Source organism: Numenius arquata, chromosome 5, assembly GCF_964106895.1.
Source record: "Numenius arquata chromosome 5, bNumArq3.hap1.1, whole genome shotgun sequence".
Classification (NCBI taxonomy): domain Eukaryota; kingdom Metazoa; phylum Chordata; class Aves; order Charadriiformes; family Scolopacidae; genus Numenius; species Numenius arquata.
In genome coordinates this window covers 63,249,624-63,267,531 of record NC_133580.1, presented here as the reverse complement: position 1 = coordinate 63,267,531, position 17,908 = coordinate 63,249,624, and the positions used below count along the sequence as shown (strand labels likewise).

Sequence of the window (17,908 nt, the reverse complement as noted above, 5' to 3'; positions counted from 1 at the left end):
TAAAAATTTACTGCAGAAGGAGGAACCCTTCTAGGTAAGGGTGGTTTAAATTAAAGGGGAAATAAACACAAGCCATATCTGTGCAATATTTCCTGCCAATGCACTTGCATTACTTCTAGCCCATTTCCCATTGGAGAAATGAGAGCTGAATGCATAGATCCTAATGAAAAGCTGTAAGAAAAACTGATTTAAAGCTTCTGGAACCCTGTGGAAGAATAATGATTTGGGAAGAAATATTCCCACATTTCCAATAAATATATGATGAAAACGAGTTCACAGAATGAAAAGTTTTTTGGTTTATTTTTGTCTAAAAAAAATTTAACATTTAAAAATGGATGTCCAGGCAGAACAAAACCCAAGTGGATCAACTTTTCTCAAATAACCATCTCCAATGAATTAATTTTCTTTATTGGTCTTGGCACTGCCATCATCTCATCTTGTTACTCAGATTGACTGATGAGTGCTTGTGGGATGATGGCTCTTTCTGCAGTCAATTCCCATTGGTAAAGCAATTCTCATTCACTCTACACAGCTAGACTGCTGTTATTGTTGATTCTCCATACTTATCATGATTAAATCATCTGTTTGTAACTTTGTTTTGTTGCTACTGCAAGCACCTCTCTAAGCTTTACAGCTCCCATTTGACTCCTTTTCAACACACCATTTCTTGACTGCCATTTATATTATAAAACTCCTATTTCAGTCTCTCTATTGGCTGGGTTTTTTTTTTATTTTATTTTGGCCTCTGTTTCAGGTATCTCATCATTGTTCAGTGGAGTACAACTTGGTTTGTTCTTTTTCCTACACTACTCATGAATTTTCACTTCTTTAGTTAAATCTCTTGATAAACTTCTCAGGTTTTTTAATTTCCTTTCTGTCCTTCTCACTGTAAACAACTTCCCATCTTAGTTTGCAAAACTATCTACCCTGTTACCAAGTCATTCTTAAATCTCATTGTTCTTAAACATTATGAGTTAAAATGCTCTTTTGTCGTCTTCTTCTCTCTCTGATAAAACATAATATATTAACTTGTTTGCTTTTATAATTAATCACCAATTTGTACTGGATCTGTCTGGGATGGAGTTAATATTATTCATAATAGCTGATACGATGCTGTGTTTTAGATTTGTGACAAAAACAATGCTGATAATGCACTGATGTTTTAGCTATTGCTGAATAATGTTTGCATGGTGTCAAGGCCTTCTCTGTTTCTCACCCTGCCCCCTCCGTGAATAGATTTGGGGCACGCATGAGGTTACGAGGGGACACAACCAGGCAGATGACCAGATATTCCATGCCATATAATGTCATGCTCGTCAGTAAATTGGAGAGGAGGGGGGGTTCAGGTAGGTTACCCATCTTCTGCTTGGGAATTGGCTAAGCATCGGTCTACCCATGGAAGATGGTGAGTGATTGCAATTGCAGCACTCGTCTCATATTGTTTTCTTTCTTCCTCCAATTTTCCTTTGGTTATTAAACTATTTTTATCTCAACCCATGATTTTTTTGACTTTCACTCTTCCTTTTCTCTTCCCCTGTCCCACTGGGAGTGAGGTGAGTCAGCGGCTGTGTGGCGCTTAGCTGCCTACCAGGGTTAACCCACGGCACTATTTCACAATATTATTTTAGCTATTTATAATTTTGGTAACCTTCAACCGTTTCTTCTAAAATCTTCGATACTGAATGGTGCCTGCAATCGATTTTTATTTTTTTGAACAGACCAGGTACTTCCCAAACTGAAGGGAACTCACTCCTATTTCTTATGCTTATAAATACTTAAAGGGAGGGTGTCAAGAGGAGAGGGCCAGTCTTTTTTCAGTGGTGCCCAGGGATAGAACAAGAGGAAATGGGCACAAACTTGAATATAAGAAGTTCCACCTAAACACGAGGAGGAACTTCTTTCCTTTGAGGGTGGCAGAGCACTGGAATAGGCTGCCCGGGGAGGTGGTGGAGTCTCCTTCTCTGGAGACATTCCAAACCCGCCCAGACACGTTCCTGTGCAACCTGCTCTGGGTGGACCTGCTCTGGCAGGGGGGGTTGGACTAGATGATCTCCAGAGGTCCCTTCCAACCCCATGTGATTCTGTGATTCTACTAACATGATGTTTGGCAGTGGGCTGGCACCATGTCTATCCATTTGTCATTGTTCTAAAAATACACTTAGGTAAGGTGTTAAAATCTTGAAAACATGGAAGTCTACAGAGACCGAAGGGTATATTCCCAAATTCTTTGTCCATGATGGCTATATTTCAAGACAGAGGTGATTAGCACCTCCAGCTGTACTTTTGGGCAGCAGTAGTACTTGCTGGATCTGGGCCTGCCAGCCCATTCCAAGTGAAGGTATTGCCTCAGGTAGATCAAGGTAACATGGACAGAGAAAGAAACTGTGGTTCTCATTCAGAAGGAGCAAAAATTAGACCTAACAGAGAAAGAAGAGAAAGAGGTAGGGCTGGGCAAGGAATAGTTAGAATACAGCAAGAATAGAGGAATGGATGGTAGCGGATTGTAAGGAAAACATGACTGGAAACTGAGTCAAGGAGGAGACTGAGAAGGACGAAATACAGAAGAGGAAAAGTGAATCCCTGAGGAGTAAGCAGCTACAGAAACAACTTGTGATGAACGGACCACAACCCGCATTCCCCATCCCCCTGGGGAGGAGGCAGAGAAACTTGGGAGTGAAGCTGAGCCTGGCAAGAAGGAAAGGGTGAGGGGAAGGTGGTTAAGATTTAGTTTTTATTTCTCATTATCCTCCTCTGATTTGATTATTAATAAATTAACTTTTTATATATATAATTTTTATTATTTTTATTATTTTGTTATCATTTTTATATATAAAAATATATTTTTATAAATATATTTTTAATATATGAAAATTTATACAATTAAAATACATATAATATTTCCACATGTTAAATCCTTTCATGGAATTGTAAAAAACCCCTACAAAATACATATTGCATCAGAAAATAAAAGCAACCTTAAGATGCTTATTGTAAAAGGCTATGTTTTACTAAACAAGTTTATATTGTATTTTATAGGAATGATTTTTTTTTTTCTGTGGAATGCTTTTAGTAATCTATTAAACCCACAGTTCCCTTGGTGTTATTACCTAACAAAGTTTAGCATTGTTTCTCTGCTATATAAACTTAAGCTTTTGATTTTATATTGCCATTTGAGTGCAATAATTTCTAAAAATCATTTCTTTTCAATGAAATGTCCCTAATAGAATGCAGAACAATGTCAGCTGCTACGAACTCCAGCAAGTAAATATACACTAGATCACTAGTGTATATTACACTGACAGCAAAAAAGGTGTGAACACAACAAAAAGAAGATTCAAGGAAAACTCATTTAACACTTCCCCTTCACTTCTGAATGTATTTGTAGCAACACTAGGGCAATCAAGGCCAAGAACTGATGCCTGTTGTCTTTTTGCTCACTCTTGCAACATCTGTCTGCAAACTCTTGAGAAGGTACATAAAACTTCCCCAGAAATTCAGGTGGTAATTTTTCAGGGAACCAGAGAAATTTGACTTAAAAAAACCTGAAAAATTATGCTCCAGAAGCAGATGTGGATTCTGTCTCTTAATGACTTTGGAAGCAAAACCCGCTTCTTTTTTCAAGGGTAGCGTCGTTTTTCAGAATCAAGTTTTTAGCTTTCTCTTCACATGCCAGGGAAAAGTCCCACATTATACGACTGCCTGACACAGAAGAGAAGAGAAACTTCCACGTCATTTCTGCTTATGCAGTCTAGTTCTGCACTTTACCCTGCACACTAGGAAATTATTTGGCAGTAACATCATGGAAAAAACTCCACTTCCACATGTGAGCTTTACACAAACGTATAAATATTCTGCTGAAAGCTAACTCTTACTCAGTTTTAATGGATCAAATAATATATTATCTTTCTGACATATCTGCATTATTTTCCAAGCCAAGTCATGTCTTTTGGCAGTAGGTTTTCAGTGTCTGACAATACATTCATTTGCATAATTTCTTTTAACCATCTATTCAAAAACGTGACTTTGCTATAAAGAATTAGTACATATTGTGTATCAGTTAAAAATTGGTTTCATCTGGGTTCACCTGTAAATAGCAGAGGCTGGATAAGATCCTGTGTCATAACTGACCCTCACTCTACCCCGGTACAGCTCTACCGCTATATGATCTTTATCGCCTTTGTAGAGCAGGATCCCACTGTCTTCATCTGTGGCAATCTAGTTAAAAGAAAGAAACACTTAGAAAGAACTGAAAATAAATATTAAATCAAAAAGCTGTATAAAGTGAATCTCTGAATTTACTCCCATAGTCTATTACTTCACTATAAAATTCTTCCTTGAAGGGCAACCTGACAAAATTCTTTCTCTTCCTGTCAATAAGCCCAACTACTTCAATATGAATATAGAGTTATTCAAGTAACTCTTCTAGGTTTTTAGCTCAAACTGTGAAAAGCTCTTTAAGTGCGCCAATGACAACTTTGGCTAATTCTCCACACCATGAAAAGTCATTTACACTCTTTTCCAGATCAGAATCTACAACACAAGCAACCTTACCTGTAGAGTGATATTGGTTTGGGGTCGTATCTTAGCTGAAGGGATTTGTAGGTAGGATTCTTTGTTGACAAAGTTTATACTGATCAGCTTTTCACATTTCTCACCCTGGTAGCCTGATAAACACTGACAGATTGGTTCGCTCTCTTTTATGATACACTGGGCTCCATTTTGACATTCATAATTATCACAAGGGCTGGTGCGAGGTAGAACCATTGGTGGTGAAAACTCACAAAACAAGCCACTAAATACAAGCAGAAAAAAAATTAGTATTTCCAAAAAAACCCGACTTTGACAGAAGGCGTATGTGTTTGCACTTTCTTCAGATCTTTCTCACCTGTATCCTTCTGGGCAAATACATGTATATCCATTGACTGCGTCCGTACACTGTGCTCCATTTTTACACTTGTTGTCCTGGCAGTCATCGAAGTCAATATCACAATGCTCACCTACGTATCCCGGTGTGCAATCACATCTGCGAAACAGGAAAGCAGGTGGGATAGTCCAGTGCCTTCTCACAATAGAGTGTGCTTAGGACAAAGTTAAGGAACTACCGAATTTTTTAAAACTCAAGAAAAAAAAAAAAGTATTACTGTGACTGTGCGTAAAGACTTTGTAGCTTAATCATGTTATTATATGGGGAATCTACGTATGTAATGAATATAGGTTTGCTAGTTACACATGCTTACTCATCTGCCATTACATTGAAGAATTGTGGTTTAAATCTAGAGAGCGTACATGAATCATTTTGACAGCTCTTCGTGGAATTTATGAGTAATGCAGAATGTTACAGCATGTTGTAAGTGGCTGTGAACACTAAAAATAATCAATATGCTTAGTTGCTGAAACCGAGATGAATAATCCAAGGCTTGTATTATAATGATGGATATTTTCTTTGTCAACTTAACAGCTATGAATGGACCAGTGGTCCATTTATACAGTTTAGAGGTTATGCATAATTTTTTTCCCCTTGAAATTCCACCAGCCTGATTTACTATAAATAGCTCCATGGTTAGTGAACTAACAGAAATCTCAAAACACGTCCTCTACCCTCCCTGAGCCCCCAGTGAACTAGAAACAGCATATCCTCAAGACGGGATGTAATGGTTTTTTGGTTTGGGCTTTTTTTTTCTCCCCCATGCAACTCTCATTGTTAATGCTAGTGGCATCTCTTCAGGGAATCCTCATATATTACTACATTTATTACACTACATTTATGATCAGAACTCTGTGAAAAATGAATGGAAAAGACTACAAATTCATGCATCCACATGATTTTATTTTTTTCTTAATTAAGATGTATAGAATTGATTTCATTAGATCTTGTGATTCCCTCCTTGGTGTTGTTTCTTTTAGTATCTAAAATTTGCTCTAGAGTGTCAAGAGTGATCATAAATAGCTGTGTAACTTTAAATTAAGTACTCGATCAAAATATGTCTCAATTTCTGTTCAAGAACATCTACGAATAAGAACAGTGAAAAAAGAACATAAAGCATTAAAAAGCTGACTAAGTGAGATACATTCTTGAAGTTACTGCAAGTGCTATTTTCTGATTTAAAATGTCAGAAAGTAACACTGAAGATTAATGAACTGGGCAGTAAAATATAAGATGCCAAACTAGGTTTACTGAAGTGGCATGAAGAAAATAAACATAACACACAACAATTGAAATCCAACAAGTTTTCTATTTTCCAGTTGAAAACTTTCAATTTAATTTAACGTTCACTTGAATATTTAATATATTTGAATATTTTTTGCTGTATTTTAAATAAAATGTAATTTCATAAGTAGTAAGGATGATACCAAATAATCCAATTTTAGCACAAGAGCATACTGTGCATAAAACAGATGTTTATGAAAACAATTGAAAGCTGCAGGTTTTCTGTATTTGTTAACCCAAAGCCTATTAAAAACACTTTATACTGTACATACTAATTAATTATGATAAAGATACGGTTTAATTAAAGATTACTTTTCCTGGGGATGGACTTCTTTAGTTTATACCTTCCAGAGTGCCTTCCTAATAATCTAATCCTAATAATCTCTTTCACAATTACTTCTCCAAAAGCAATATAATTATTCCACTTAAATTAAACATAATAATTTTCCTACTGTCCAAGCTACTAAAAGGGTTTTCTATAGACTGTCACATGGACTAACTGTGTAGAACTCTACGTTGCTATTTAAAATCCGATTGGAATTAGAACTGTTAAGAATCAGTAAAATTCAGTAAAACATATTTAAGATAATAATGTAGATCTAGATGAAAATACTGGCCTATTCTGCCATAATGCTTGGCAATAACTGGAATTAATATTTTGAGAATAGAACTTGTTTCCACTAAAACAAAAGTAAAAGTAGTTAAACTGGGTTAAAAAATTAGAAATTTAGATTCAGTCGGACTGTGACAATATTTTAGACTTACTTGTATCCTTTGGGTGTCAAGATACACTTTGAGTCATGCTGGCAAGGATTCAGGTTTTGAGCACAGAAATCTAGTTTCTCCTCACAGAGCTCACCTGAAATATAATGTATGCTGTCAATTCAGTGAAAATACCACAGTGGCCTGAAAATAGCTGTTTCTATTTTAAAAGTAACTGCTACAACTGTTTTTTGTTAACACTGAAAAATGCATACTTCACGATATCATAACAAATACTACCTTTATAGTAAATACTAATAAATAAATATTGATACATAAATAATAACAATACATACTACTTTTTCTGATAACTCCTTTATAAAAAAATTAGTTAATATCAATCATCTATCCATGGATATACATGATAATTTTGCCATAAAAAATTTTTCATTTGCAATATTTATCTAGCTCTGCTGTATAGGAAAACACTAGTGATTGAATCTCTTCTCACTAGAACAAGCCATCAATATGCTTTTCTCTTACTTTTTTCTAAGCACATTGCACAAAGAAATACCCAGATTTGCACTATAAGTAATCTATTACCTGAAAAAAAACCCTGTTAATCTCACTGCATGTCAAGATAATTCCAATTACTCCAAAATAAAAACTTGCTTTCTATTTTTTCTTAAATATGACTCTCCAATTTTTGCATTTTTTAATGTACCATACTTATTTATAATCTGTTCTGTGAAAAGGATACAAAGAAACAAAATCTATGTCAAGTATCTACCTTTCCCTGCTGCTAGAAGCAGCAGCTCTAATTTCCAACATCGGCTGTATAAGCTATAAAATATTTTAATACCGTTAAAATATGATTTTATTTGCAACTTTATGACAAGGAAACACTTCCAGGTTTGTAAACAGATCAACAATGTCTTGTTCCCTGACAAACTAATCAGAAAATACCATGAATAGTGCACTTGCAAAGTTTGTCACTGGTTTGAAAGACAGATTATTCCAGCATCCATATGAAGAATATACATATAATCAACAGGTATGAACCCTATGACTGCTGAATTCAGGGACTCACAGGTCTATCATGCCCTAAAACTAAGGAAGGAGAAGGGTTGCCCCTTGTCACTTATCAAGTAATATAGCATGAGGTAGTGGGCAGAGAGAAGCAGAACTGGACACCAAAATGAGGAAGAAAAGAGCAGAAGACAGGAGCGGATGAGGAGAGACTTCCACTGCTCAAGTTGAACTTTCCTTCAAAGAGGCACGGTATTTGGTATCCCTCAGTTTTACTTATCTGAGTGTGGTAGTGGCCTGCTGTGTAGTCAGTTGAAGAATCAGTATCTGCTGGAGGGCAGCCTGAGATTAAAATAGCATATAGTGGCTTCATCTCTTTCCTATTAACACAGTTCTGAGGATGAGGACAGCACCACCACAAACAGGGTACAGGGAAAGAAGGATGGACCGTTTAGTGACACAGTTGGGGTAGAATCAGGAACAGGTAGATTGGAAAAAGGGAGAAATGTATAGGATAATAATATTGGAATGGAGATTTTGGAGAGAGTATATGAATGAAGATATCTTCCAGAATACATATACGTATGTGCGTGTATGTGTATCAGTTCATTATAGAAGTACACATCATAATAAATTGAAAGCAACAATAGATGGTTAAAGGCCTATTTGTCTTTTTTTTTCTACAGGTTCAACAGATCCTCGAGAGAAATTTGTCCTTCCCACACTAAGTGTGCTTACATACTAATGTTTAAAACTGCATATCGTGAATAGGAATACTGACTACCCAGGACTTGAGACATTATTTCCAGGACTTAGCTCTTAGGATATGCAGAACTTAATTCAAACAGTGGACAAATAAAAAAAAAAAAAAAACAAAACAAAAAAACCAAACCTTAAAAGAGTTGAGGAACATTCTACATGAAAGCAAAGCTAGAGAAAAAGACAAAACTGAACCAGAGCCAAAGATGGTTATGTTGGATCAAAACCCACATCTGAAACATATATGCTAAGTGTGATAAGGCATGGGAGCTTGACATCTACAAAAATGAGAGGAGAAGCCAAAACCAGCTTGACAATTACTTTGCAGCCATCCAAAAGATCCAGACTGGTTCCACACAAAGATTATTTAAAAAGAAAAAAAAAAAAAAAAAAGGAATTTATAGGACATTACCAATTTGCAAGTAGTACATTTTCTCTACAAATCCAAATAAAGCTTTGAGTTAACCGAAGAAAATGGCCTTCAAGCACAGGCTACTTAACAGTCCTCAGGAAATCTGTCAGTAACAATGTGACTTAGTCAACATATGTAGGAAACTGAATGAAGATCAAATGCAGGCCACTGAAGATGACTCAATACAAAGGATTTTAATTCTATCCTCAAAGCCTCTTCAAACTCTCAATGGATTTACTAGTCTGGAAATGTGCAACTGTTATGACTAGGTCAGTGCACAGAGAATCCTGAAATACCAGGGATTCTTTGCATCCCACAATATATCAAACAAAACCCAGATCCCTTTCTCTTTTCAAATGGGTTTTGTTCAAACAAATACATATATAAGAGGAAGTAATTCTTCACATAGAATTTAGTCAGTTTGCCAAACTTGTAATAGCTGAAATCCGTTTAAAGGCCAGCAATATTTAAGAGTGAGATATAAATATGGGAACAGAGAATTAAGATTTCCAGGAACATGGAGTGCAATAACAAAAATCACTGGCTTTTTAACCTAGTTTATACACATTCCCATGGCTTAGAAATGTATCTATGTGCCTACATACATGTGTACATACGCATATATATACACATACATCCCCATACAAATATCTTTAATATTAAATTACATGCAGAACTGCAAAATATATGACATCTCACTTACAAATAACAAAAATATGGCTGTTCAGTATTTACAAGACTTGGAGAAAAACACCTCTAAACTTTCCCGAGATTATTAATTCTAACAGTATATCAGAGACTTTCTGAAAGTGACATATTGAGCCTGTCTTTCAAGCAGGGCTGGAAGTTTGCTGCCTCTAGAGAGATTCTCAGTAAAAGTTCAGTGGAAAAAACCACCAAAATACCTAGCAAAAGGCAACTTAGGACTGGCATAATAGAAGCAAACAACGTCACCATTGCTGTCGACTTTACTGAACTGGCATTGATTTTGCTACAGCGTAGTAATTGGCCCATGGCTTAGATTATTATTGTCATAGACCTCTGAAATTTCTTGTGTGGCAAACAGGTCTATTGAGCAGTGTCTAAGCCTGTCCTTTTTTCTGCCTTTTTTTTTTTTTTTTTTCATCTCCCATCCAGGTACTTGGTACTTATAAAATACATGAATTCCTAGTTAGGGTACACTGCATTTTAGTAGTCATAGGTTGATGGCCCTAATATCTTCTGAAGTACACTGAAAGCTGAATCACCTCATGAAAAGCTCAGGGTCTGAATTCCCAAGTCACAGCTGTGAATCCTGCGTAGAGACTGAGGGCCAAACTGAAAGGTTAAGTTTGAAACAGTCTTATAGTTTTGAAAAAAGTCCACTTCAAATCATAAGCTCAGTGTTACTCTACCAGGCCTACTGCAGCCAAACAACTTGCAAACATCATCAGATATTTTTGAGATTATGGTCAGACTTTGATCTGAGTACTCCCTAGAAATGTGCAGAGACTGAAAAAGAAGAGAAACGATTCAAAAACCCACTTGTCTTTAAAAGACAGGACCTTTTCTGCTGTGACAGCATAAAAGGAAGGGAAGTTTCCCCTTGCATTTGCAAACTGTGAAGTAAGTCAGAATCATATCCCCGGAGGAAGCTTTCAGTTAGAGTCTGTTAGCAGCTAGCCAAGGGAAGGAAACAGGAATCAAGGAAATGACATTATAAACACGGTGGTCATGCAGTGAAATAATAATGTAAAAAAACCCTATGAACAAAAAAGTCAATTTTAGGTAAAGTACAAGCTTGCATTATAAAGAAAGAGTAACATTCATGACAGACTCGCACACAGGATCAGTAAAAGCAAAACCAAGAAAAATTCAAGATAGAATCGAAAATATGTACATCAGATACTGAATTTCTCAATTAAAATATAAATACCAGAAGAACAAATTGAAATAACCCAAGTGTGAGGTTTTCATTTGTACTGTTAACAGATTTATATTCTGAATGGACTGTTCCCTTAACCAAAATTTAACTGTTTGCAAAATAGTTAATAGGAAAGGTAAGTAAAAATATGTGACGTGGAATCTGAATGATTGAAAATAGTTTCCTGGTAAAGCAACATCTCTTTTAACATACTGAATAACCCATGTATTAATCAGAATTTAATTGAGACAAGCTGAAGGGGCGAAAGTTATTTTGTTGAAAAGATAGTGATGAAAGTGAAACACTCATTGAAGGAAATTTATTTACCAAGTTAGGCTCCTTGGTTTTACTGGAAGGAAATCTTACAGTGTTCCCTGATTTGGGAAGCATAATACAATGTTTTAAAAAAATAAATACTTCAAAATAATGAAAAAAGATTGTTAAACAAATGTCTCAATTCAAGGAAGCTTGACACCAATGTGTGTGTACATTCTTTTACTCATCTAATAATATTGTAACTGAGGCTTCTGTAAGAGCTGGGCTAAGTAATTATGTTTTTGAAAGATGGGAACATTTCTGTATATAGGAAAATAAGCAACAGAGTAGTTTGTTTAAAAATAAGCAGTGGATAAAGTGTCAAAAATCCTATGAAAAGCTTCCAAAGTTTAATTAGAACCAGCAATAACTCTTTCCATAAGAAATCTTGCTTAATTAATCTAGGGAGTCTTGATTCTTGTATGGAGTAGCACTGCAAGCGGCGGAACTCTGTGTGGTTGGCACAGTCCAAATGAACACAACCCTCCAAGGTCAAGACTGGAATATTTACTAGATTTTGTAGCTAGACATGGAGGATGATGCAGACTTAAACAGCCAGACAACACTATTAAATACTGGTGATGAATTGTGTGTAATCCTTGACTAACTAACCAAAGTTGGAGTTTGCTAGATTCAGAGGTCAGTTTGTGTTTCCTCTGTTTATGTTAATTCACTCATGACTTGATGAAGTTATAAATCACAGAAAAACTTAATCATAGAATCAGGGAATACCAGGTTGGAAGAGTCCTCAAGGATCATCTGGTCCAACCTTTCTTGGCAATAGCACAGTCTAGACAAGATGGCCCATCACCCTGTCCAGCTGAATCCTAAAAGTGTCCAATGTTTGGGAATCTGTGACTTCCCTGGGGAGATTATTCCAATGGCTGATTGTTCTCATTGTGAAAAATTTTCCTCTTGTGTCCAATGGAAACTCCCCAGAAGTAACTTGTATCCATTACCCGTCCTCTTTTCCATGTGACTCCTTGTAAAAAGGGAGTCTCCACCTTCTTTGTAGGCACCCTTTAAATACTGGAGCATGGTGATAAAAATCTTCTCTCAAGGCTGAACAGACCCTTAACTCCGTATTTTCCAATATATAAAGACATGTAATACAACAAATAATGAGGAACAATGCAATGAGGTGAAAAAATGGTTTACATCATTGTTATTTTCAATAATTGGGCAATAAATTCCAAATATGGTCAAATAAAGCAGTGTAAGCCACTATATTTCTGAATGAAGAGGACAGCTCTAAAACAAATGGACAGGGGCTTCTGAATATAATAGCACATTGCTAATTACAGGCAAGCTTACTGAAGAAACAAGCTTAAAATCACTAATGTATTAGCAAAGCTGAGTATGATACGAGAATAAAAACTAGATACAGAATGCAAAAGAAAGAATGGTCAGTTTTAATTATCAAAATCAGGTTTTTGCTAGAAGTCTTATTCACTGTTCCAAAGCTAAAATAACAAATATATATTATAGACTTATTGGTAATTGCTAGAATAGCAGGATTTTATACGTGTACATATATGTCCATTCCAGCTTCTGAGCTTGGTTGCAATATATTGCGAGTCAACTTCTGCAGTATTTATGTGTTATCAACTAGGTACTATTATCTGAGTCTTTGACTGGAGGTCTCTGTTTAATTACTTCTGACTCAAATAGCCAATTGAGTGTAGAAGAGGTTGGAAAATGTCAGTGCCATTTAACAAACCGAAAAGTGCTGCATTTTTATGAAGTCTTGAGTTTGATGAACAGTAGACAACATAAATTATTTGAAGTCCTGAGCTCATTATTCAGAAAAGACAAATACAAATATCTACTATATGAGGGACAAAGTTGCTTACAATTAAAAAAAGTTCACAGGCACAGTAGGATGCAGTTTATAATGACAAATCTGAATGTTTTGTTGGAATTTAATTTTTAAGTCAAACTCTAGATCTGATTCATTGCTGGACTGTTCCTATCTTCACCATTGCTTAACTGTGTTCATCTATTCACCATGCTTGTGGATCTTAGTCTAAGAAGGTGCTTATTTATTTTAACATTTGTAGTTGTTTTACATATGCCATTTGGTAACAAAAAAGAAATAGTAACTTTAAGGCAGGTAAGCTTTAAGACCACTAAGGAAAACAAAAAAAGGATAGATTATAGACCAGAATCAGTAATGGCAGTGATCAAACTAGTAGCAGGTAGCTCAGCTTGCCAAGGATATCATGTATCTTCCCCCTTTATGAAAATGCGGTAAAATTACTTAAATACTTGAGCTTTTAGTATAGAATAGTCATTTGAGGTGTATTTAGCTAGATGAAACAGAAAATTTTACGAGTGATGAAAAGCAAGAGTAGCAAAGGTATCTCTATCCTAAGAAGCTGTAACACTTTTGTGTAGTTCTTACAAGAATGAGGATTATTATCCCAATTTAATGAAATAATTAAACTTTTTATCAAGCTTGATATTACATGATTTGCATTTGATTACTTGCATGCTTAAATTTTAGGCAGGTACTTATTTGATTACCAAGTGAATTGAAAGTAGTAACTTAACTCCTTTATTGTGGTAGCAAGAATGCCATGTAATAAAGTTTTGAAATATATATATAAAAAAATAAATATATATATGTGTGTGTGTCTATGCCTTGCCTAAACTGAGATGATTACTTAAAATTTTCCTTTTTTTTTTCCCTACTACTGTCACAATTCAAAAGATGTCTGGCATAATAGAACTGATTGATCCTCCAAGCAACTTATAGACCATTAATAACTTTCATGTTCAGCTGGCAAGCTAATATAGGTATGTATCACATACACATCTGCTGAATTTTGGTAAGGAACTTAGTTCACATCCACTGGGAGTTTGATAATTTGTTTCTGAGGAATTTGTTCTTGATATAATCCGTAATTTTAATATGTTATAGTTCACATTTGTGTAATACATTTACAGTGACTACAGTTCTGTTTAGGATTCATTGTCATTCTACCTTTAATCACATTTAAAGATATTTAAACTATCAGCAAGACTAATTATACACAGGTAACAGCTGCTTCAACTGGAAATGGAGACTTGAGTCTCTTCATAGTAGTATCTTCCCTTGATGCCATTTGAAAAGCTATTTTTCATGAACATAGAAATTAAGTTTTTCTATTAATTTCCAGAAGTAAATCCTAAAATTCTGTAATTTATGCTACTGGAAATCAGTGACAAAGCAAAATTTTATCGACAGATGTCAAACTAGTCACTGTAATCTGCTTGGGTTGGTTTGTTTGATTTTTTTAACTAAAACCGAGAATAACAAAGAGCTCAACTTTTATATTTCTTTATACTGAGCTTGCACTTTTCCTGGTTTTTCTAGGGACAAGTACTCTTTTACAAAATCAACCAATTTCATACTGCAATAAAAACAGAACAATGTAGGAAAAAATAACTTAGGAAGTGACAAGTGGAAAGAAAAACAGAAGGCTATCTTTGCTGTCCAGATAAGTAATAAAATGCCAATATGGCTACAGGTCTAAATGGAACACAGCTTTAAGCATGGAACACCTGTGGTTGGAATAACTTTCTGGAAATGCCTTGTTCTCTCCGTCAGTTACAGAGAAGATTTAGGCTCTGAGTTTAAGTTGTAAGAATTATTCATCAGATGTCTAAACTAATCAACACAGATGGTAAAATTGCAGCCTTGCTCAACATGTTATTTCACAGATAATGAACATACTTTTATTCCTGGTGAAATATTATATTGCTTTATAGACTGCACAATATATTTATTAAATTAAACTAATGACAAATACACTACAAGATGATTCATTTACTTTTAAAACTAAATATTTAACTTCATAAATATGTTGTCACTCATTGTGTTAGCTCTCAGATTGTACAGATGATCAGATTGTACAGAAGATCATTTATCTCTGGTAGTGAGATAGGTGTTAGGCAGAGACTTTAAAAAAAAAAATTAAAATTCAGGACCACCCAAAGTTACTGTTGTAAATCTCTCCACTATTACCGTTCTTGTACCATAGCCTCAGCTTAATGTGGTCATTTCAGTTTCTTTAGATGAAGCAAAAAAAGGCCACAGAAATGATGAGCGAGAAGATTGATATTTTATACTCCAGTGTGTTTTCCAGTACCATAATATAACAAAGAAATTAAAGCAAAACAGTGCTATAAAACAGAGAATACATTAGATCGGAACCAAGGTATGTCTTTAAGGTGATGAGAGTAAAGGTTTCAGAAGATCACCATGTAAACTGTTTTGTTAGTCCCTATCAGTGGCTGCACAAATTTTTAATACATCTGAAAAAAAGACAGTGAAGGTAGTAATAAAGTAGTCCTGCACAGTGATCTGCATCTTCAACCACATTCTTTTGACATGTATTCACAGCAAGAGCCAAGTGCCTAATTTGAGGACTTACAGTGAGCTTTCTAAATTATACCTATAAACGATTTATTTGATCATTGCTAAGAACTGAAATCCATGCACCTTTAAGGAAAGGAAAGTGAGAAACCAAAGTAAGTGAAAATAGGCTTAAAAGACAACTGACCTTTTTCCACTTCATTCAGATTAGCAGCTTGCAGTGACAAAGACAGAAGAGACAAGAGACTTTTTACATTGTAATACAACAGCAGAGCACATTAAGCTAATGCACAGCTATAGCAGCAGAGAGGTTGATATAGCAAAATGAAGCAAGCTTCAGAGCCTCACCTACAGCAGAGCAAAACAAACAGAAAAGGTAAGAAGTACATGCCACCAGTGGCATAAGAAAGGCTTTACTTCTGGATCAATTAGATCTGTGATCTAATGGCTGATGACAATGTGAGCAAGAGAAATGATCATCTGTAATCTATAGAATGTACATAAAATGACCTGAAGTTTACTAGACTGAGGTTAAAATAAAGGAGATGATAATGTTGAGAGAATAGCGAGGTTAAAGAGTGCAGGACATAGTGAGGTACTTTAAATGTTTTACTTCTCAAGGTTTCCGCAGACACCCTGAGTGTCCGCTGATTCCTTTTGCTTACTGTTGTTTCACAGTTAGTCTGTGATCTTAAGAAAGCTCATAGTATAGCGCAAATACCATGCTTTGTCTTGCCACCTGTAACTGTAATTGCAAAACTTAACTGAGGCAGAGAAAAATGGATTCCTGATTCTTAAGCAACAACTTAATAAGCTTTTTAAACTGTTTTTAAGTCAACACTGCGTACTTGAGAAGTGTCTACTTTCAAGGGATAGTTAGAAAAGTGAAACTGTTTGGTTTTGCACTGCAACATTCTTTACAATAGTTTTCATAATTTTTGTATTTTCAGAGTTAATTTGAGATTCTGACAAGCCCTCCACATGAAAATGAAAATTTAAAGAGGAATGATTTATATTTCATACCAACAGGTTTCAGCTGACTTCTTCCTTACACTCTGCTATGAAATGTAAAGCATATTTCCAGATGACCATTCAGCCAGAAAAATACTGTGGGCTGGTGCACTTCCACATTCAGTACATACATGCTGTGACATCTTGAACAAAGACAATTCAAAGTATTGCCAACAGAATTAAAAGACCAGGACAAGCCTACAGTGGTATTTTCTTCGTGGATATACTGTCCCGGGCTCCAGCAATTTACAGCTCAGGGGCTTTCTGAGCTAGAGGTAAGTCTCTCTGAATTTAAAAATCTTTTTTCCTACTGAATATATAGCCTGTTTTCCTGATCGTTAACCTACTTTTGCCCAGCTAGTACATGAATTCATTTAGTGAAAAATATCTCTCCTAGAAAAAACACATTAGCAATATACATATCTGATTTTAACCTGTTAGAACAGATACCAAAATCTAAATGCTTACAAAACATTTGAAAATTAAAATCACTCATGAAAATCACTGTATCCGTACTGGATTCTGTTATTTATCTGTCAAATCAGGCTATCAGCCAGAGAAAAAAAAATCCTATAAATATTTACTACCTCATACACACTTGAGGCAACTGCAAGATTACTTTTTATTCTGAACACTGCCATTTCTAGATCCTGATGTGTCCAGGCAACTGTCAGTCTAATTCCTAACACTGAAGGTTATTTAATTATTATGCAAGATCAAGGACGGCAGACGTGAAGACCCCTTGACTAAGCACAACGTTTTATATTTTCTTCTTACAATTATTCTCAAAAATGACTTAGGCTCTCACCCATTGTGTCCTATCCTCAGATGCTTTATAAGATAGTATATTGTAGCACCTCGTGGAATGTAAAACCTGAACTTTTGCTACAATGTTTTCCCAACTTATCTATAAAATGAGTTGAGGCTCTGGTGTTCTGAGTTTAAAAAATACACGTGTCTTTGTTTTTGGTAAGGTGTTGAAAAAAATGATGAGATACTGTAAATTCTCAGCATTTTTTAAAAAACAGAACAGCTAACCCTATTGATTACGAGTAGATTGTTTTGATTTATTTTCGAGCTGGTGAGAAGATTCTCACCTACTCACTTTGGTAGAGATTATGAGTAGGCTTTGCATCTGTAAAAGCAAATCTCTTTTTTTCTGAAAGAATTACAGTTAGCAAACAAAAGGACTGGCCACGTAAACTCATA

The 17,908-nt window shown here is 35.3% G+C and overlaps 1 protein-coding gene across 5 annotated transcripts in view; it reads right to left on the bottom strand.

Annotated features, from left to right (window-relative positions):
- Positions 1-17,908, bottom strand: part of SLIT2 (slit guidance ligand 2) — a 257,533-nt gene that overhangs the window by 13,270 nt on the left and 226,355 nt on the right. For all 5 annotated transcript variants that reach the window (XM_074147922.1, XM_074147924.1, XM_074147926.1 and 2 more), the window contains 4 exons: positions 6,974-7,067; positions 4,886-5,023; positions 4,552-4,792; positions 4,085-4,215 (listed from right to left, as the gene is read on the bottom strand). In XM_074147922.1, coding sequence (XP_074004023.1) covers positions 4,085-4,215; positions 4,552-4,792; positions 4,886-5,023; positions 6,974-7,067 — 604 coding nt within the window. The remainder of the gene's footprint in view (positions 1-4,084; positions 4,216-4,551; positions 4,793-4,885; positions 5,024-6,973; positions 7,068-17,908) is intronic.